Consider the following 23293-nt stretch of genomic DNA (forward strand, 5'->3'; position numbering starts at 1 on the left):
TTTTTTAGATCCGAAACGTTTTTAAAGCAGTGGTTGCTTCTTCAATGGAAGCTCTAGAGCCTCACCGTTGGCTCTCTAGAGCCGAGTCGCCAGCTGTACAATGAGAATCGGGAAGACGGTTGTCCCGGATGTCTGTTACCTGAGCAAATTTCGCTGAAGCAGGCATGGGGGCATGATTGCTGGCATGATTGGGTTGCTGACTAGTCTTTTCTCACTTTCTGAGTAGCCGTGAGTTTCCTCATCAGAACCCTACAGTTTACCAATAATTACACTGCCAGCTTCTTTTAATTTTCATTTTAAAATAGAGGTTGCAAATGTGGACCTAGCCAGAGGTTCACAGAACTGTGTGGCTTCTCTATGGCCGTTCACTGAGCGTGAAGGGTATTGAGGTATGTGTGTATGTGTGTGTTTTCTCCTAAGGCAAATCAAGAGCTTGAGGCATTGGAAGAAGAAATGTTACAGATGCAAGAATCGACCCACCTTTTTGAAGTGGCTCTTCCTGAGTACAAACAGATGAAGCAGTGTCGCAAAGAAATAAAATTGCTCAAGGGCCTCTGGGATGTCATTACTTACGTTACAGTAAGACACTGCCTTTTTTTTTTTTTAATAGTTCTTTTGTATAAATAGGCAATTGTTAGTATCTATCTCAGTCTTTGGGGGCTTTATACTGTGAAATCTGTGGGCATTATAGTCCCCTCCCCCACCGAATTAGAGTTTATCAATCCCTATGAGAAGATTCTTCTCCGAATTATCATTTGTTTTCTTTTTGGATCTGAATGAAACTGTATAGAGAATTGACTGCTTCAGATTCTTTTCAGGGATTATGTAGGGTATAAATGAAAATAACACGTAACTATATACTACATGTATATGGTGACCTGTGCGTGCAAATTCACGTATACACTCCTACCTACATGTATGTGCATACGGAACAGACCTGACTGAAGTTAATTTGCATGTTGTTAATTAAGTCCCAAACTTAAGTGAGTGAGTTCTGGGGAACCAGGTATATTGCAACACGTATTATACATAATTTGAAGTTAGTCGAAAGCCATATAGAAATGTGTTCAGGGACATAGAATATGGTCAAGAAGTTAACGAGCATTTTGTCAATAAGGGACGGACACTGTCTTATGGAAGCTGATTTCGTGTTACATGAAGAATTTCAAAACCTGGTATTTAATGGTAATACACTTATCAATTCAGAGTCCTCAGGATTAAATGATAATGATAGTATGTAAATGGAATTTGTCACTGCTGCTGGAAATTAATACATCATAATGTTTTCACCTTAAGTTTGACATGTCCTGACAACTTTTTTGTTTTGCTGATAGGGAAGTTTTGACAAGTGCAGTTAATATTTAAATAATTGACTTTTCACTGGATGATAGAATCACTGTGTATCATCAGTTTATATATTTTGCTGTGGAGACTTGCTTTCACCAAATGTTGTTGACACTTTTATCTGCTTGTGCGTTTTCAGAGAAGCATTGATAATTGGACTAAAACCCAGTGGAGACAGATTAATGTGGAACAGATGGATGTAGAACTCAGAAGGTTTGCCAAGGCAAGTTCCATAACTGTCGATTACAACCATTTCTCTTTCTCAGCCCCACCTCCTTCCATCCTGCCTAACCGAGGATCTGGTATGTTGGGCTGCGTGTCCTTATTTACTTCAAACAGGATGATAGGAGACAGTACTTTTTTTTTTTTTTTAAACCCTGAGCCAGTTGCATTTCTAATCAAGCCTGCCTTTTTGTGAATGAGTGGATGAAAGCATATTAGGGCAAATGGATTCATGAGTAGCAGCTGTAATCTTGAACTTCCTCTGGCTATCTAGAATGGTGGATGTTAAGATTTAAAGTACTGGGGCTAAGAGGTTAAGATTATGAAAACTTTTGAGTTCTTTCCTTGGCAAACATCATTTTATATTCAAATACAGCTTTCGATTCTGGGATTTGGGGCAATAATTGAAGCATGCCGCTTGGGAATATATATGGAATACTGTGATCTTTGTTCTTGTTGACTATTCTGCTATCCCAAAGGGGCTCAACATATACAGAACAGAGCTGATTTGAATATAGTGCTTTGATGTCTAGTCACGTGCCCTCTAAAGAGGGTAGAACCTCTTCAGATAAAGCCAAAATGCACAGAAGTGAAAGACAGCTAAAAACTGGCAGGGCCCTTTGCTTTTTTTCTCAGAACATGTTTGCCTCAACTCATGAGGTTTCCTCATGGGACACCGGCGAGAGCCTGTGAGTAAGAAACCAGTGTCTCCAAGTGACTTGTACGCAGAGGACTTGTGATAGACAGATGAGTGGATCTTTTTCTATTTCTCTGGCTTTAGCCCTTAACCAATGGGCTTAAATTCTTCTACTCTTTCATAATCTAGGGAAAGGTAGATTTATTCTTTCCTGGAACACAAATTATGAAATGTACTAATATAGATGGGGATTTTTTTTTTTTAAATTTAGGAAATCTGGTCATTAGACAAGGAAGTCCGTGTGTGGGATGCTTATGCTGGTCTGGAAAGCACGGTGAAGGAATTGGCGGCCTCCCTGAGAGCTGTCATGGAGTTACAGAGCCCTGCACTCAGAGAGAGGCATTGGAACCAGCTGATGAAGGCCACTGGGGTCAGTTTTCTGGGTCTTGTTAATTGAGTATTTTTGTGACTGTGAAGTGTTATTCCTTGATTTACATTATTCATCTGGGATAAAGTGAAAAGACTTCAAGTCAAATGGGGGAGGTCAAGCTCCTCAAGATAGAACCAACAGACTGATCATGCGAAAATCCTCCTTCATCCCCCACTGTGAACTAAATGTCGTCCCCTGACCCATCCCAGCCCACTCCCCACCCCAGTTCATACACTCACCTCTCTAAGGTGAGGGCATTTGGAGGTGGGGCTTTGGGGAGATGATTAGCTCAGGAGGGTAGAGCTCTCATAAATGGGATTAGTGCCATTAGAACCAGATGGAAAGACTGGAAATTTCTACCCTCAGCCATGTGAGGCTACAGGAATATGACAGATATTGATAAACCAAGAGAACCTTCCTCAGGAACTCGTCCACACTGGCACCCTGGTGCTGGACTTCCAGCCTCTTGAACAGTGAGCAAGTAAATAAAAGTTCATTGTTTAAACCACCCCGTGGATGGTATTCTTTACAGCAGCCTGAGCCAAGACACCCTCCTTTGGTCTTTTACAGACTCTGTAACCTCAAAAAGACTCTTAACCTCTCCCTACTTTGCGTTTTGTTTTTGATTACTACAGTGAGAGGATGCTGTGTGCCCTCATACATCAGAGGATTCTTGTAAGCATTGAGTGAGATGATGTGAAAGCCTTGTATAGAGCACAGCATGGCCACAAAGAACAGTAGTCGCAGGCTGGGGAGAGCCAGAGGGGCTGCAGTGACCAAGAAGCAGGGACTGGGTGTTAGCAGCTGTGGGACAGGAAAGGGCTTTCCTGTAACCACCAAGGCAGAGTCGGCTCCTCAGGGGTGAGGGTTGCGGTTGGATTTGAGCATTTAGGAAGAGTAGAGAGCTTCTTAGCAAATACTGGGGTTGTGGGGGTGGTAAGGGGCAATAGTCAACAAGATGATGAGGAAATAAATGTGAAATATTTTGTCACATGGTAAATATGAATAATGATGCTATGAGTAAGGGTATTTTTTTTTTTTGCCAAGAAACTCAGATTAAATTAGTGAGAAAACTAAGTTAACTCACGGAAGCAACTGGGAATTATGTCCAGTGAATAGAGTACTTGAGGAAGAAAAGACAAATGAGCTACTCCCTGATTCCTGGGATTTCAACCAAATTAAAATAAATGAACACTGTGATTCTCTTTAAAAAATGGGTTTTGTGAGCAAAGAGGTAAGAAATGAGCTGACAAAGGAAGGATATGAGATAAAAGAAAGTAGTGGAGTATGAACGTGGCCTAAGCCTTAGCTTCTGGTGGGTGATGCCTCAGTAACTCTGAGGTAAAAAACAGTAATCGTCCCCACCTTCTGTAATTGTCCCCACCTTCTAGAACCAGAGGTTGCTCAGCACCTGACTTGAATATATTTAGCTGAGATTCAGCCTTCTGGCCATCAGGCACAAGAACCATTACTACACGCTTAATGTAAATTCTGCCCTTTTCTCTTTCTAATTAGGTCAGATTTTCTATCAACGAAGCCACAACTTTGGCAGATTTGTTAGCATTGCGGTTACACCAAGTGGAAGATGCCGTCCAAAGCATCGTGGACCAAGCCGTGAAGGAGCTGGGGACGGAAAAGGTGGTGTCTTGGGGCCGTTCCCGGTTACACTGAACTAGTTCTGTGCAGTAGCTCCTGAGACTCCAAAGTCCCCGTGCCATGAGTGTGTGGACACCTGAGGCCCGTTTTCTTCTCCGCTGCTTGTGTGTGTGAGAGAGAGAGACAGAGAGAGAGAGACAGACAGACAGACAGACTCTGGCGGGGAAACTAAATCCTCCTAAACAGGAGGGTGGGTTCAGTCGGTGGTGACAGCGGGTGCTGGTGGTGGTGGTGCCCGTGATCGCAGAGAACATGCCCTGTCATTTAGTTTGTTGCAAGCACTGCTCTGAGTGCTTTATATGATTTCATTTGATTCTGAGGTTGGTAATACTCTTGACCCTGTCTTACAGATGAGGAAACTGGGGTGCAGTGTGGTAACTGACTCACCCCAGTTCACATCACGTCTCCCAAGCGCGACCAGGCTCCTGAGGGCTGACACGTACAGGATCTCTGTTAACCCTTTAGATGAGTTTTGGAGTTCTGGCATTCTGTGTCAGTGAAGGATGTAAAACTCAGATCCAGCAGAAGTCTGATAATAGAATGATGCTTGTTTTTGTGAGATGGAATTCATTCTCTGAACATCATCACCATGATTTATTTGCAGGAAAATAATGAGGCCAATAATATTAGATAATGGTTATTTATTTATTTATTTATTAGAATTTAAGAAGGTTTTTTAAAAATTTCACTTGATAGCCTAGATGTTCACCACAAAATAAACTTCTGTGCACATAACTTAATGCTGTTTGTGTCTAGGCTATTACTGAAATCAGTCAGACCTGGACTTCCATGGAGTTCTCTTACGAAATTCACTATCGGACTGGCATTCCTTTACTAAAATCCGATGAACAACTTTTTGAGACTCTGGAGCACAACCAAGTAAGACGGGTGTTTTGATTATAGATTTTTTTCTTTTAAGTGGCAATTTTGGGCTTTTTCCAAGTTCCAGTACTTAGTATTTATTCATTCATCAGGTGTCTACTCGTCCCAGACTCTGGGCATGGTACCATTTGGGATCAAAAGGTATGAGCACTTATTCTCAAGGAACTTGGACTTGAGCAGGGAGACAGATGGTAGGGCTCCAAGGGATCTAAGAAGTGACAGAGAGGTTTTGTGTTGGGGAGGGTAAGAGATTCAAGGAGAGCGTTGTGAGTTGGGCTGGTAAGTCAGTAAAGAATGATGATCAGAGTCGGGTGTTTGGGGCACTGGGGACAGCAGTGGTTGTCAGGGGCTGGGGAGTGAGGAAATGTGGAGATGTTGGTCAAAGGGCTGGCATTTCCAGGGATAAGATGAGTAAGTCCTGGGGAGCTAAAGTATAATGTGGTGACTACAGTTAATACTACTGTATTGTCTACTGGAAAGTTATTAGGAGACTAGATCTTATTACCACACCCCCAAAAGTTATTCCATGAGGAATGGAGGTGTTAAGGAACCTATTGTGGTTACCATTTTACAATATATATATATATGTATTCAGTGTCACATGGTACACTTTAAACTTCATGTAACATGTCAATAATAGCTTAATAAAATCAGTTCTGGGGGAGAGGAGTCAAATGTACTAAGTAGTTAGAGGTGAAAGAGAATGAAAAGTGTCCTTTCTACTCAGTGACTTTCTGAGATTTCAACGTCAGAGAATGGAGAGAAGTGCTCACCAGACTGCTTGGCATCCATGCTTGGTAGTTGACAGAGAGGGAAGGAAAATGGAAGCCGAGGGCTTGGGAAGCTGTGGAGAAGTTGCTTTTATATTTTCAGTACTGGGGAAAAGGTATTTATAACCTTGCAATGGTTAATAGGCAGGGACCCCAAGGAGAGAATGAGAGAAGGAAAAGGAATAAAATTTAATTCTTAAAGCTGTACCCTGGAGCACAGGTTTTTTTTCTGCCTGTGAAGAGATACATGGTCTTCTTATAGAAGATACAGGAAATGCAGTTGCTTGTATTTATCTTTTTTTTTTAAACATGTCAATATTAGTATTTAATGCCATCAGTTGATCTCTGTAGCCAATACTGAATGCCTATTCCAGGTATTGCATGGTAGATTCATAGGAATCCAGGAGTCAACAGAAGGGGTATGGTCCCTCCCTCATGGTACTTGCAATCTACCAACTGACCTAGTACTTCAAGTTCTTTGTCTTTCTCTTAGGTTCAGTTGCAGAGTCTACTTCAGAGCAAGTATGTGGAGTATTTTATTGAGCAAGTGTTAAGCTGGCAAAATAAATTAAACATAGCAGACTTGGTCATCTTCACTTGGATAGAAGTCCAGCGAACTTGGTCTCACCTGGAAAGCATCTTTGTTTGTTCAGAAGATATTCGAATCCAGCTCGTGAAAGATGCTAGAAGATTCGATGGAGTAGATGCTGAATTTAAGGTTCACAGAAGATACTGTTTTGTATCCTAGCAGTTTTCCAAACCATCTGAAAATCTTGTAAAGAGCCATGATTTGGGGTATCCTATTTATAAAAATACATGGTTGCATTTTAGGAAGGTGGAGCAGGAAGCTCGCTCTTGTGAAAGCTTAGATAGTAAGTGTTCTAGGCTTTGCAGTTGCCTATGGTTTCTATCACAGCTACTCAGTGCTGCCATTGTAGTGTGAATGAAAACAGACACTGTGTAAACAAATGGGTGTGGGTATGCGCCAATAAAACTTTATCAACACTGAAACTTGATTTCTTAGAGTTTTCATGTGAGAGAGAATATTAAGCTGCTTTTAACTTTTTTTCCACCAATTAAAAATGTAAGAACCATTTTTAGTTTCTGGCCACACAAAAAGCAGCAGCAGGCCCAATACTTCCCTTAAGCCCTGCACTAAGGTGCGATAACATTAATCTTCATGAAGTAAATACTGCGGAGGGGATGCCGGTAACGAAACTATTAGTTACTTGTTTGTTGATTTTATAAGGGCCAAAGAAAACACCCAGAGATGCACATGTGATCATGATGAATGATTTGAAATCCTTTCAGCGAAGAATAATGGCTATACTTTTTCATATAGAAATGAGGAATAACTTTTTTTTTTCTTTTCTAAAGAAGAACACCCAGAGGAATACTATTTTAACTTCAAAGGAAGAAAAAATAGACCATTCAGCGTTCATCCCCTTTTCATATGTCAATGTCCTGTTTAAGATTCTGGGTTCTCTCTCTCCTTATTCTTTTTGTTCGTTTGGACGCAGAATGGTGGGAATTCCCATCGAATTTATTTTGATAAAAACTGTGTGATTATACTTTGTTTTGGATCTTCATTTAAAAGCTTAAAAGGAGAAGTGACTAGGCCTGGTGTTAGAAGTCTCTTTAGCCATACTTTCTTAGAGCTTGTTCTTCATTTTTAAATGCCCCAAAGGATGAAAAATTGAGAAAAGTAATTTCTAATTCCAATGGTTCCATCTTATACTTTCATACAGGAGTTAATGTTGAAGACAGCTAAAATAAAGAATGTTCTAGAAGCAACATGCAGACCTAATCTCTATGAAAAACTTAAAGATTTACAGTACAGGTAAGAATAAAACTATAAAGTGATCAATTTGTCATAATTTTATGAGATTGCTTTCAAGTATCTTACAGTATCTAACATCGTGTTATTGTAGGTAGACCTGTATTAAATTACTATACAGTTTTGCTTAGAGCTGTCTAGATGCCTTGGACATAATAGATGGTGTGTGTATAATGTAAATCAAATACATTTCTCGTGACTGAAAGGACTACCATAGTAGTAAAACTGGAATATTATCAAGGGAACTGATATGATTGATTGATTACTTTTTATTGAAGTATCCTACAAATATTTATTAAGCATCTACTCTATTCCAAGAACTTGGTTTGCTCTTAGTGATTTCGAATCGTTTATTTTGTATATAGTTTATACTAGAAATTACCCTTAGAAAGCCTGTTAGTACTTAGGAAATCCTTAAGGGCCATTTGTAATTTCTAACACAGAAGTCTACATAGCTAATGGTGGTTAGGATATTCTGGCTTTTGATTAAAAAGAGGCAATCAGCTACTGAAAGAAGAGGTTTATGCAGAATTCTGATCACTTTTTATTGCAAGGTAGAAAAGAGCTCTAGATAAAAAATATTACATTAGCAAAATTATTTCATAATCTGTAGGCTCTCTAGATATAAAGTTACCCATAAGTTTTAAAGGGCATTTATATAGAAGTTAATTCTTTTTTTTTTTTTTTTAGAAGTTTATTTAAGTTATCTTTATACCCAGTACAGGGCTTGAACTCATGGCCCTGAGATCAAAATTCACACACTCTTCAGACTGAGCCAGCCAGGAGCCCCAGAAGTTAATTATTTCTTAGTGATCTTGGGGGCTTGGGGGTTCTGCCTCTGGATCATCTCTGCCAAGAATGATAAAGCAGAAAGAATTCTGAGTCCTAGGATGCCTCTGAATACCAGAGAGGGCTAAAGCCATGTGTGTTTTGTAGGCATTCGGTGGGTAAAGGAAGACCTTGAACCAAAGACACCTTAAATAATGCACTTAGTGTTCAGGAGGAGTGATGCCGAACCTAGTTGACCTTGCTGAGTAAGAATGTATTTAAGAAAAGTGACGAGTGGGGCACCTGGGTGGCTCAGTTGGTTAGGTATCTGGCTCTTGATTTCACTTCAGTTTGTGGTGTCAGGGTTGGGAGATCGAGCCCCACATGAGGCTCTGTGCTCTGCTGAGAGTCTGCTTGAGATTCTCTCTCTCTTCCTCTGTCCCTCCTCCTATGCTTTCCTGCTCACTCTCTCTCAAAATAAATCTTAAAAAAAAAAAAAAAGAGAGTAATATCAACCTAAGTCTAACCTCTGTTTAGCCTCAGCCCATGGTGTGGTGTGTGTGTGCACCTGTCTCCTACTTGACAATATTTGTAGATTAGTCACAAGCGAGATGATGATCAAAGAGGAGTGGGGCTCGTGTTAGACAGTGAGCTTATTATGGTGAGTGGACAGACGGGAGGAGCTGGTGTTAGTTTTGTTGGTGTTTTAACAACTGAATGTGAAAGAGAGGCTTAAAAAGCGTTTCCATTCCATAGGCTTTCTCTCTGTGAAAAAGCTCTCGCTGAGTACCTGGAGACCAAGCGTGTGGCTTTCCCGCGGTTCTATTTCATCTCTTCTGCAGACTTACTTGACATTCTCTCAAAGGGAGCTCAGCCTAAGCAGGTAATGTATATTTTTTTGAAGTCTCATATTTTACTATATCAGCTAAGGAATACTACAGTTTCTCTGTCATTGTCAGATGCCACCTATGTAGCTTGTCACATGCGTCGGGAACTAGAAAAGCAGCAATGAAAATTCGTAATGCAGCAACAGAAGGATGTCAGAGCTGGTGCTAAAGGAACCAAGTCCATGGGGCATCTGGGTGGCTTGTTCAGTTAATTGTCCAACTGTTGATATCAGCTCATGTTTTGATCTCAGGGTCATGAGTTCAAATCCCACACTGGGCTCCGTGCTAGTTGTGAAACATACTTCAAAACTAAAACCAAAACAAAAACAACACTAGATCCTCAGTAAAGGGAAAGGGTATCAAATGTGAAAGGCTTAGTGACCTGCAGGAAGTTAGTAGAAGAAACATTGGCTCTAAATCCCCAGAATTCCGAGACAAGGGTTGTAGCATCTGTTGCCTGGTTAGCGGCTTTCCTAGCACAGAATATCTCCCTTGGAACAAGGGATGTCACAGTGATGATGTCAGACTGGTCCTCAGTGATGCCAGAGGTAGACAGGCACCCAGTCGTGCTCCTCGTCAACCTAACCCTCTCATGTAACCCTACCTGTGCAGGAACAACAGACCACCCATGACAGTATTTAAAGCAAACAAAAGCAGTTGCCATCTGTAGTCATCTGAGGGCTCAGATCACAGAACAGACGTGGTTCCATCCCCAAACCCTCCTTCCTGCAAACGTTGAGAGGGTGTCGCCTTTGACTTGTGTCTCTTCAGTTTCTGACATCCACTGAGGTAGTTCTGGGGTGACCAGGGGCTCTTCCTTCTAGAACAGACCGTGTAGAAGAGGATGGTAACCCCCGAAGCTGTGCTTTATTGTTGAGGATTTCTCTTCATGTTCTTTCTCAAGATGTTTTTATGCATAGTATTGGGACCCAGTAGTTTTGCTGAATTCTGCTTTTCTTTGGACACGATATCTTGATTCTTTCTCTCCCATTCATCATTTCTCTTGGAACCTAACTTTGGTTGGATGGCTCTGCTGTCCAAGTGCAATCATGCTATTGATGACAGACTTGTTCATCGAACTTGGGCAACATTTTCGGGGTCAGCCCTCAGTCATGGTTTCCTATATCCCTGCTAACTTCCAGATGGTCTTGTGAATAAAATCCCTCTGATTTCATTGACTAACAACCTGGTATATCCATCTCTCATTATGTATCGCACAACTGGTTGTTTGGGGTGTTTTTTTTCCTTGAATTAGTCTCAGAGCTGTCATAAGATTCACGTGACCAGAAGCTGGACCCTCGAGCATGATAGTGAGGTAGAAGGTATCATATTCCATTACAGGTCTATGTTCCTGAAGACTTGGAAATGCAAAATACTTACAATTCTGAATTCTCAGTGTGAAAATTAGAAGGGATGGATAAATCTGTAACTGGGATAACATTGTTTTTCCTTTATTTACATTCTTTAAACATAGTAAATGTTTGTATGATTGGTTTATCGAACGGCGTTAATTACAGAGAGTACAGACATGAAGTTTTATTTTCTATGACTATCAATTGCAAACGTACCCTGTCGAATCTCCTTGAACTGAGTAGCAAACCACTTAAGAACACTTGGGGTAGGTATCCTACATTCTGGTCTCTTTTCCTTATTTAAAAAATAAAACAACAGCAGCAGTAGCAACAGAAAACAGCTCAGCAAGGTCTAGTTACAAATCCAGTCTTACCTCTGTATGGAGGCCAGGCTCTCACGGAATAAATTTGGAGGTGGCAAGGAGATACCGATTATTTTATTAACTATTCCCTTCCCACCCATTTGTCTTGGAGAGGAAGAGGAGCGGCCATCTGTCAGTCACTTGCGTTTCTTAGTACTTGTTCTTGATTCCTTCACCAGCAGTGGTGGACTTTTCTCTGCCCTCAACAGCAAGCATCTACGTGTTGGGTCTCTTGTGGAAAATGGGTGTCGGGCCTCGGGACAGAAGGGCACCTCCTAGGGGATGTATACTACACAGTCAATTCTGTCTTGGCACTTCCAGTTCTTGCTCTGGGCAGTGAAATCCGCCATTGGCTTACATCTTCTCTATCCTTTTCCACCTCGGCAGGCGGCCAGCAAGGGACATTTCACAGATGGACCTCTGGCAGTCACCTGTAGCTTCTAGGAGGGATTCTCCCACACCTCTCTCACTTGATGACTCAAAGATGGGGGCTGGGCAAAGCAGTCCTTCACCTGCCCCATAAGGAGTGAGGAAAAGCCACAGCATCCCCTCATGGGCTGAGAACTCGCAGGCGTGAGAGGGCCACCTCTTGTCCCCTCCACCCTGCGGTCCTGGCTATAGAAAGGGCGGATGGCAGTAGAAGATGGTAAGGGGCTGAGCTGTGGTTTACAGGCTCTGGAGGGACTAAGCTGTCCTGAACCATTTGCTGTCCTCAGAAGATGTGCCTATGCGGTGCCCCTTGGTCCTTACTGGAAGCCCTAGACTGCTGCTGGGGGCACAGCTCACTACCGTACTTCTCACTTTACTTCCAAAGAATCAAGCAGTGCTGCACGCCTTAGCCGGACGACATGTTGCGTCCGCCATGCCAACTTTGTTTATTTCCACTATCCTTTCTAAGTCCTAGGACGAGTTGTTTTTTATGTATAAACTTCAAAGGTGTACCTTTGAGATCATTCTTTGTATGTTTTCAGTGTCCCTTTAATACTAGAGTGTCCTCTGACATGGCTGGCACTCACCGTGGAAGCCCTCTCACCCTTCCTTCTGAGCTCCGTGGTCAGAAGTTGGACATCTCCGGTTCAGGAACATGGCTCGGTCCTAGTACTGCTACCGCTCCTTAGTGAATGACTAGATAGTATAAGACGTAAAAAGATTTTAAATTAGAATGAAACCGAATATTTAGGCTCCTGCACAGAAGTCTCCAGAACTGCTCGCAGCCGGGCTGATCAGTGCCACTGGCAGCATTGTCCACCGTGTGCTTCTGCTCGCCAGCAGAAGGGTCCAGTGAACAGCGCCTGGGTGGCGCAGTGAGTTAAGCAAGCGTCCAGCTCTTGGTTTTGACTTAGAGCAGAGCCCTGTGTCCAGCCGCACGCTCGGCATGGAGTCTTCTTGGGAGACTCTCTCTCTGCCTTTTACTATACCCTGCCCTGCTCCTGCCAAGTAAACGAATCTTTAAAAAGGGGGGGGGGTGTCCAGCCATGTGGCTACAATGTAAACATGGTTTATAGATGTCCTGACCTGCCAGCTTTTGGAAGCGTTAGATTATTTTTTTTACCCTGTGGTTTTCACCTTAATTCTGTAGTACTTTTATAACTTAAATTCAATTAATTCACCTATAGTGTATTATTAGTTTCAGAAGTAGAGTTCATTGATTCACCAGTTTTGCCTAACACCCAGTCCTCATTGCATCACATGTCCTCCTTAATGTCCATCACCCCGTTACCCCATCTCCCCAGCCCCCTCCCTCCCATCCAGCAACCCTCAGTTTGTTTCCTAGGATTAAAAGTCTCTTACAGTTTGTCTCTGTGATTTCATCTTCTTTTATTTTTCCCTCCCCCATGTTCATCTGTTTTGTTGCTTAAATTCTACATGTGAGTGAGCTCATATAATAGTCTTTCCTTGATTGACTTATTTTGCTTTGTATAATACCCTCTAGTTCCATCCACATTGCAAATGGCAAGATTTCATTCTTTTTGATGGCTGAGTAGTATTCCCTTGTATATATACACCACATTTTCTTTATCTGTTCATCTGTTGATGGACATTTGGGCTCTTTCCATAGTTTGGCTTTGGTAGACATTGCTGCTATAAACATTGGGGTGCGTGGGCCCCTTCGGATTCCTACATTTGTATCTTTAGGGTAAATACCCAGTAGTGCAATTGCTGGGTCATAGGGTAGCTCTATTTTCAACTTTCTGTGGAACCTCCATGCTGTTTTCCAGAGTGGCTGCACCAGCTTGCATTCCCGCCAATGGTGTAGGAGGGTTCCCCTTTCTCCGCATCCTTGCCAGCATCTGTCATTCCCTGACTTGTTCATTGTAGCCCTTCTGACTGGTGTGAGGTGGTGTCTCATCGTGGTTTTGATCTTTACTTCCCTGATCCCAGTGATGTTGAGCATTTTGAAAGGATTAGATTTTTGCTATTTTTGAAATTGGTATTTTAAATCCTACTCAAAATGTGATCCCACTGAGTTTTTGTAGTTACATTAATGAAACTTCTGACAATTCACATTCACATAAAATGGTATCCTACTGTTAGTAAAGGTGCATTATTAGAAAAGGTGTTTCACTTACTCTGTGGTGCAGATAACCGCTCGGGAGTGACTAAGGTGGGCAGGGAAGTGAGGAGGAGGTAAGGGCAGCCTGAGATAGCTAGCACCATGGTCAGCGTCTTTCCCTCAAGCAGTTCTACAGAGTGAAGCTGCTTTCAGAGTTCTTGGTCACTTACTAGGGAATAGTTAGTTGATGGTTTTGGCAATTACACCAAAGAGCCTGACCTTGCTACACTCTTACCTGCTTTTCAATATCAGAATCTGTTTTGGACCACCAGACACAGCTTTTCCGTCTTTGCCTTCTGTCCTTAGAATCCTGAATGTGCTCCCCGCAGCGTGACCAAAATAACAAGGCCACCACGGCCTGTGGAGTAACAATGCAGTTTGGCCAGGAAAGAAACCCTTTGTGGGGAGATAACTCATGTTGACATCTTGTGAATGACTTGAATTCTTTAACACCCCTCCCCTCTACCCGTCACACTCGATTTGACAGCATTAGCCAAAGTAGGAGTTTCTGCAGTTCATTATGGAATTCTATGAGCCTGCACCCCTTAGCCGGGGAGGTCTGATAGCACTACGACCTCCGTCTCGTAAGCAGAAATTCCCTAGTAAGTTGGAATGCTAGAGGGATGAAATCAGTGTGTCTGTTGTGCCTTCAGTGAGGATTAGCTGCTGGGAAGATGGTTAAGATCAAGCTGTAAAGATGTCCTCCTTCAGAATTCACCCTGCTCTCCCAGAGGCCTGACCGCTCTAAAGGGGCCCTGTGTGGGCCCCGCCTACCTGCAGAATCAGAATCTCTGGGAGCTCGGGACGCCTGGGTGGCTCAGTTGGTTGGACGACTGCCTTCGGCTCAGGGCGTGATCCTGGAGTCCCGGGATCGAGTCCCACATCGGGCTCCCAGCTCCACGGGGAGTCTGCTTCACTCTCTGACCTTCTCCTCGCTCATGCTCTCTCTCACTGTCTCTCTCTCTCAAATAAATAAATAAAATCTTAAAAAAAAAAAAAAGAAGCCTTATACACACACACACACACACACACACACATTCAGTAAAAAAAAAAAAAAAAATGAATCTCTGGGAGCTAGTTATGGAAATACACACCTAGGGGGGCACTTGCAGGATCCACCGACATGGTGCCGTAGTTATGGGCAACTGGTTTGAAGTTACACATTCATTACTAACATTCTCTGATTCCGCCCTTTAGAAAAACATCCTTTTTTGTGATTTTTTTTTTTTCTCAAGTGTCTAGTGTAGTGGTTACAGGCAGACAGAATAACGGTCCTTTGTTATGCGGCGCCTTCACATAGCAGACCATTTCATGTAGTCAAAATGTGTTTAGCCCCTGATTCCTAATAACTTGAAAGATCCTTTTGTGGTAGAAGAGTTTCACATTTTTTTCCTCCCTTGTCCACAGCCTGATGAGTGACAACTTCTCCATGATGGAGCTGAGCTTAAGAGAGACAAGCTTGCAATGGGAAGAGCAGCATTTGTATCGCGGGGTAGCCCTGAGCTGACCGCAACCAGGGAGCGCTTTAAAGGCAGAACCAAGAAATGAAATTTTTATCTTTTATTTTAACATTTGTTTGTTTGTTTGTTTTTAGGGAGAGAGAACGCATTGTGAGAGCATGGGGGTAGAGGGGCAGAGGAAGGGGAGGGAGAAAATCTTAAGCAGGGGCTCGATCTCACAACTCTGAGATCACGACCTAAGTCAAAATCAAGAGTTGGACACTTAACCAAGTGACCCACCCAGGTGCCCCTGAGTAACTGAGTTTTTAGCTTTAATAAATTTTAATGGATTTAAATGTAAATACTGATATTTGATTTTGTTATTGGAAAACAGAAGTATGTTTGAATCAACTTAAACATGTAAATCTACCTGTACCACAGTATATTTTATGAAATTGAAATACAGATCAAGTATCTCTGATGAGGAATCCAAATTGAGATATGCTGTAAATATATACTCCTGACTTGAAAGATTAACTATGAAGAAAAAAATGTAAAATGTCAGAAGCATTTCAGATATGCTAGGTTAAATAAGATACATTAAAGTTAGTTTTGCCTGTCTCTTTTGACTTCTTTCAGCATGGCCACTAGGAATCCACTGTTTGGAAATCGAGGTCACAGTGCAGTCTCTAAAATGAGAAGATCGGGGCCGTCTGGCTGGCTCAGTTGGTAGAGCATGTGACTCTATATTTTGGGGTTGTGAGTTCAAGCCCCATGTTGGGTGTAGAAATTACTTAAAAATGAATTTTTTTTAAAAGTGAAAAGAGGTGGTCAGAAATACATATATACTCAGAAATGTTAAAAGTTTCCATCAAGAATTCTTCAGTGATGTCAACCCAAACCTACATGAGAGGAAATCTGCCTACTTGTCTATTAAAAAATCCCCAAATTTGTGGTGATTGCACAGATGGCACTAAAATGGTAGCCTTACTGGGCTGTAAATATAGGCATGTGGAAAAGTGCATGTCAGGAATGGGCTTCGTATCTGGTGACAAAAAGCCCTGCTGGACCTTTGGGGTACATAGGTAAGACACCACGTTTCTACAAGCACGGTATATTCTGTAGGGTGCTAGCATTTGGTTGTCTCCACACTGTGGGGAGACACAATCTCTTTTCTCGCAGAGATTAGTCTTCCTTCAATGACTATGGTGAAAAAGGCTCAGAATTCAAGTGGTTAGTTGAGGGCATGCAAGAGTGAATGTGTTTTATTTGAAACACAAACAGTGAATAACTGCAGCTTCTTAGAAGAAGTAGAAGGCTGAAGCGCTGTTAGGTACATAAAGTGGAGGAAGGGGTTGCCCTTGGGCTGGGACTGAGGATGGAATGAGGAAGAGGCAGTAGTAGAAGGAAACAAGCATAGAAGATGCTCATGGTTTCAAACATCTTGCTTTCATCTCCACCGACCTTCCAGTCAGCAGGGAGCCATAGAAGCTGCTCACCTAAGTGTCGTTTGTCCTAGAAGTGGCCGCGTGAGAGCAGAATCACATGACGTCAGTGGCGAATATGTCATGTTGGACATGGGTGTCTTCCTGCAAAGGTAGCCTCGTACTCAAAGGACTGAGGTATTCATGTGTGTGACAAGAAAATAGACCATCTCACTTTACATATGTCATAAATTATATATCTCCTAGGGATTATCCTTGATTATCCTCACAAAATACCTAATAGATGGTTAACCACAAACTGTGTAACAGTAGATGCACTTTTTTGGGGTTCATTTTGCAAGTGTATTGCCACTGATAAGATTTTTGTGCCCACTCTGTTATAGGAATCCTCTCCACAACCAAGTTATAACTTACACAACAAAATCAGTGGTATTACAATGTGGGATTAAAACAAAATATCACCTTAATGTTGAGATCCAAAAATTAAGCCTTATAAATTCTGGATCCTGCCACCAAGGAGTTGTCGGCCTTGCTGTGACATCTAGAACTCCTGGTCCTCAGTTTAACATCAGAGGGCCGGGCTTCTGGCCAAAAGAGATGAGCTTTTCACAGAGTAATGTGCATCCTGGGAACCACTAGAAAAGCTGGATAAAATGGTCAACTAAATCTGCTTAAATGCATCACAGAGTTCTTAAAGAACATTGAAGAAAAGTCCACAGCTCAGGGCCCAAGATATATGCAGAAAGACACCATAGATTTGCCTGATGTTTGCTATTGATGTTTCCTTGGCAACATTTGACTATTTATAAGATACAACAAAGAGCATAAAAAGCTGATCAGAACTTTGATCAGTATCATGGACCTTAAAAGGAGGAGAAAGAAAGAACTGGAATCAGGCACCACCAAGGAAGATGTTTTCCAAAGAATCAAACAATGGAAATGGTTCTGAGGTGATTTGGGTATAAATGTGCAGGGATGGGGGAAAGGGGCATCTGCCACATACTGTCTAAAAAATCAATTCCAGTGGATGTAGTTAGAAATTTGGAAGGTACAACAATAAAATATATAATATAGGAGAATATTTGAGCAAAAATTTCTCAAGTTGGACATGAAAGTATTGAGTATAGGGGAAAGGTTGATGGATTTGACTGTATTTAAGTTGAAAACATTTCCTTATTAAAGGATACTGTTAAGGTACTAACAGTGTAAGCCACAAAGTAGGGAAAGATGTTGGCAGTGCCTCAAACAAGCAAAAGGCTCATATGCAGAATATACAGTAAACTCCTACGTTCAAAGAGGAATGGACAGATCGATAATTGGGTGTGAAAGTAGGCAGAATACATAAGGAGGCTGTTCACAAAAGAATTCTTTGTAATGGCCAATAAATAGGAAAAGTTGTGTAACTCTGTAAGTTATCAGAGAAATGCAAATTAAAGCCACAAAGAAATCTACACGAGTGCTTCTGGCCAAGATGGAGTAGGAGGAGCTGGGTTTACCCACCTGCTTGAAAGAACCCAACACTTTGACAAAATATGTGAAGCAGGATCTTTTTAGACACGGGACCTGGGACACCAAAGGATAGCAGTTCATGAGAGACTTGAAACAAAAGAGGTGAGCTCTGTGCTGGTTCCCATTGTTAACTCCAGTGAGTTTCCAGGCATCGTACAGGGAGGGAGAACTAAGCAGGATTTGGTGGGCTCCTGGAGTTGAGGGCTCAGAGCTGAGAGTGTGAGGAGGAGAAGGCAGCAAGGGTTAGCAGAGCTGAGTACCAGAGAACTGTAGAGAGAGAACTGCAGAAACTTCTAGAGGGGCTTCTTAGAGTCTTCAGCAGGGAGAAGAATTAGCCCTGGGTTACACACTATCCCATTTCTGCCAAACTAATATTAAAAGTAAGATCTGAAAGGATCACATTGTTTCCAAGTAATTTAACTGTATCCCAGAACAAAGCTCAAGAAGATAGGAATAAAAATATAGTCAGTTCCAAGCAGGGTAACTTTGTGATGTGTGACATACCATTAAAGATACAGAGCATCTGAGGAGGAACATGCAACCTTCAGAAAAAAGAAAGGGGGGATATTCAACTCTCATAAAGAGGAAACTTACCAATCAAAATGGATACAAATGTTAGGATTAACAGACCAAATCATTAAAAGTTAGAGCTGCATTTGTACATTCAGAAAATGAAGTGGAGATATGGAAAAGATAAGAAAGTTCCATATGTGTGTATATCAGATATCCTTAAGTGGAGGAAGGGAGCCAGAAAAAATACTTGTGGATAACAGCCAAAAGATTTCTCACTTGATGAAAAGTAGACATCCGTAGATTTTAGCTCAGTGAACCGAAGCACAAGCTACAAAGAAACCTAGATCAGATCCCTCCTATTGGTCATAACCAGTGTTAAAGAGATCCAGAGATCTTCCATAAAGTCACATTATGTACAAAGGAGTAAACAGAAGCATGATGAAAGGCTTTGCAAGGCAAATAAGGAAATAGGGAATCAATAGCTCTAAGGAACAGAAAGAAAAAAAAAAATCTACCTATAATTCTTTATGCAGGGAAAACATCTTTTAAAAGTAAAGTCAAAATAAAGAGGTTTCCAGACTCAAAAGCTGAAAGATTTCCTCATCAGCAGACTGGCAATACAAGAAATGTTAAAGGAAGTGCTTCAGGCAGAAGGAAGATGGTACCAGATGGAAACGTGGATCTACACAAAAAATTGTCAGCATTGAAATGTTAACTGTGTGGCATGAGACAAGACAGACACATCAGCCATCCATCAGAAGGCAGAAGGATAAGAAAGAACAGAGTCTTTGAAATGCTACCTGCGCTCAAGCCCTCATTCTGTAGATGAGTGACTAGGTTACTGCTTTACTTTTCTGAACATCAGTTTCTTTGTATACCAAGCGGAGAAAACCGTAGATACTATCTCTTTGGTTGCTGGGCGAGAAATGAAACAAAGGAGGTAAGGAAACACAAAAAGCACTTATAATAATGTAAAAATAAGAACAGCCCCAAATTCTTGCCCTCCATGCATCTGTGCCCTCGTAGTGGTGTGATGGTGCCTTTTCATCCACGCTAGAGCGTGTATCTCTGTCTGGACTGTGACGGGACTTGTTTGAGCCCAGCGGATCATTAGCAAGAGGTTTGACAAGCTCCCGCCCGCTAGGGCTACCCTCTTCTCCCTTCTTGGAAACCTCAGACTACCGCATCGCGAGGGAGCCCCGGCCAGCCTGCTCGAGGAACAGCACACGCCGTCGCATGCTAGGGACTGGGGAACCAGCCTCTCTGTGAGCAAAGCTACGGATGACCAGCCGACCACAGACACGAGGGCACCGGGTGAGGCAACTCAAAGGCTCACATGCAGAGTTAGAAAGAAAGAAAGTGTTGCTGTTTTAAGCCCCTGGACTTTGGGGTAGTTAATCACACTGCAGAAGCAAATTCAAGCACATTAGTGAGGTATTTACATTTACGGGCCTAAGTACTTGAATAGGCATTCACCAGTCTCAAGGACTTATACGTGCTACTGATTTTTGACGTAAGAGATTTTACTTGAGGGGCGCCTGGGTGGCTCAGTGGGTTAAGCCTCTGCCTTCGGCTCAGGTCATGATCCCAGGGTCCTGGGATCGAGCCCTGCATCAGGCTCTCTGCTCAGCAGGGAGCGTGCTCCCCTGCCTTCCTCTCTGCCTACTTACCATCTCTGTCTGTCAAATAAATAAGTAAAATCTTAAAAAAAAGAAAAAAGAAAAAAGAAAAAAGGTTTTACTTGAAATTGAGAAACAAAACAAAATATTGAATACTAAGCCACAGAACTGGGTTTGTCTGGCTTCTCTCCATTTTGTTTTTTGTTTTCCTTTGTTTTGTTGCTTTTTCTGGCTGAAGATACTTTGATAAGAGCTGTGGCATTGTTTTGACATCACTGAGGATGGGAGGACTGGTGAGAATATCATGAATGGGCGTATTTCCCCTTCTTTCTGTTTGTCCATGGAGTTCCTCAGGCTTTGACCTGACTTGGCATTAGAAAAACACATAGGCTCACACAGAGAGATGCCAAGATCAACCCCACCAAAAGACTAACATTAAAGAGACAAGATGAAGTAATGGGAAGAATGTGGACCCAGGGACACATTCTACTCTAGCCACTGAGATCATAAATTGAGAACGACCTCTCAGGAAATCTATTTAACCATGTCTTATTAGTATGAAAGTCAGAAAACCTAATTTTCCAGCATTTTCTTTTTTCCTTGTGTGCACAGAAGAAGTGTATACATATGTGGACCAAAAAACGTATACAAGAATTTTCCTAGCTACTTCATCATTATTTATCATAGTTCCAACTGCAAACATCCAAATGTCCCTTAACAGTAGAAAGGATAAAAATGCTGTGTTATGTTGCTGCAATGGAATAACACTTAGCAATGGAAAAAACCAAACTAGTGCTGTACCTAATACCATAAATAAGCCTCATGAACATAATGTTGAATTAGAGAAGGCAGACACAAAAGAGTACTTATTGTATGAAGCTACATTATGTAGAGATAGTGTCCATTTTTGAGAGGAGGGACTAGTGGCTGCCATGGGATATTAGGGGTTTTCTCGGTGCAGGGATATTCTGTTTCTTAATTCTTGGTGGTTATAAGAGTCGTGTTCACTTTATTAAAATTTATTAAGATGTACACACATGATTTTTTTTTTTACTTCTCTCAATTTTCAAAAGGTTATTTAAAAATAGCATTTGTGTTGTGACTATATTTATGTAAGTTTATGTGTGCATGCTAAAAATGTTAAGAAACAGAATCAGCCCTGGTCTATAGATCCAAGGTATATTTATAAGTAGAAAGTCAAATTGCAAAGTATATATATTTTATTTTTAGTAAAAATAGATTAAGCATTACCTGTTACCTAGTATTGGCTATAATGATTTACAAAATCTGTAACAAGCTAATTTAGTCTTTTGGGGGTTATATAAGTAATTGCATCTTCATTATTGAAAATGTGAAAAATATGGAAATAAATAGATAAAAGATCAGAATAATATACTGCTAAAAATATGGAAATAAATAGATAAAAGATCAGAATAATATACTGCTAGATACTGTTTTTGAGTGATTATAGTTTTTAATGTGTCTATGTCATATATACTTATTCAAAATTGGAATGTTCTTCTACAATATGTTTAGAATCTGTAAAATGTTTCATTATAAGAATATGCCATAGTCGATTTAAACAATGTCTAGAAAGTTTTTGCACATCTAGATTTTCAACAAAGTTGAATGTTCATTTCCCTGCACTGTCACCAATACTGAGTAATATTATTAAAAAGAAAAGGAACATTTTGGCAGATTGGCTTAAATTTTTGCTCATGTAGAAGTAACAAACTCATTTTCATCTTCTTCTGGAGGATAATATCCATAATAGACAGGACTAACTTTTGGACATTACTTAATCATACATACATATCATACATAATCATCATGGCTGTTACCATTATTATGAATTAATGAGTTAATGACTACAGAGGAATACATCTTGAGGTGCTCGCCATGCCAGAAGTGGTACTAGGCTTTTCTGTTTTTCTCCGTTAATCAGCAGAGGCATCTTTCATAGATGGATCAAATATGAAATTAGATATGGGCAAAAGGCAAGTGGTAAGCTTTGAGAACATAATAAGAAGCTCTAGTGATTTTATTTTCCTTTGCCTTTGTTTTCTAAGTGAACATAGGGTAGACCAGCTGATGTGATTGATGGCTGGATTGGTTTGCATGTTATGTTATAATATTATGTAAATGAGTTAATATTTTTTACTTTATTTACACATAGGTAAATAAACACTGTTAAAGAGGGAGCTCTTCCTGGGCACAGTTGCCTCGTATAGGAATTCAGTTACTAAGGATTGGTTAAGCACCAAGGATTGGTGCTCAACCAATCCTTAGTAACAAAACCAAACCCAGCAACACGGTCCAAAGTGAAGATACTGCAGTACATTCGATGTGAATAAGAGCAAAAGACAGACTTCACAGAAATCACCGGGAGAATAACAAAGGAGCATCATGCCTCATGGACAGTTTAGACCATCTGAAGTCTGTCCACGACTGGCCGTCACGCAGCTGTTACTCTTCACACAGAGACAGCAAAGCATGGAGTGTGTTACCTCCTTATCCCCAGTGGTGAACCATGTAACATCTTACAGACAAACATAACTGAAGGAGGGAATTGGTGGTAAAATTGGAAACCTAGCGAAGAAAGAACATTGATCATGCTAAATGTTAAATTTGGTACTTAGATGTAGTTATAGAATGCTCACTGGGAATGATGGCTCTGTACCATTTTAAAAATTCTAAATTTGCAGCCAGAGGATTTCAGTGAAAATGAACTTGCTGATACAAATGAAAACAGTTAATTGTGCCAAAATGGAAGAAAATGTCCCAAGGGCAATGAAGGAAATACCACCCCCCCAAAGATAGCTTCACATTAAAGAAACTCTAAAAGAAATTTGACGACGTTGAAAACTCAAAAAATAAAATGCTGGTAGATGATCCGGATTTTGAAAGGAGTGTGGCAATTCTTGAAGGCATAGGAAAGATGCTTACTCTGTGTCTTAAGTTCTAAGATAAGAAGAAAAACACTAATCAAACTACCCCTGATAAGTTTTCTATGAAGAAATAAAAATCTTGGGCACCTGGGTGGCTCGGTTGGTTGAGCAACTGCCTT

At 41.2% G+C, this 23293-nt stretch overlaps 1 protein-coding gene across 1 annotated transcript in view; it reads left to right on the top strand.

Annotated features, from left to right (window-relative positions):
• The window catches only part of DNAH11 (dynein axonemal heavy chain 11), a 324415-nt gene that overhangs the window by 75092 nt on the left and 226030 nt on the right, over positions 1–23293 (top strand). Inside the window, exons 21-28 of the mRNA XM_044246194.1 lie at positions 421–579; positions 1484–1567; positions 2475–2633; positions 4149–4271; positions 5046–5168; positions 6435–6659; positions 7690–7781; positions 9303–9429. Of these exons, the coding sequence (XP_044102129.1) occupies positions 421–579; positions 1484–1567; positions 2475–2633; positions 4149–4271; positions 5046–5168; positions 6435–6659; positions 7690–7781; positions 9303–9429 (1092 nt within the window). The remainder of the gene's footprint in view (positions 1–420; positions 580–1483; positions 1568–2474; positions 2634–4148; positions 4272–5045; positions 5169–6434; positions 6660–7689; positions 7782–9302; positions 9430–23293) is intronic.

The sequence above is a fragment of the Neovison vison genome, chromosome 4, assembly GCF_020171115.1.
Source record: "Neovison vison isolate M4711 chromosome 4, ASM_NN_V1, whole genome shotgun sequence".
NCBI lineage: Eukaryota > Metazoa > Chordata > Mammalia > Carnivora > Mustelidae > Neogale > Neogale vison.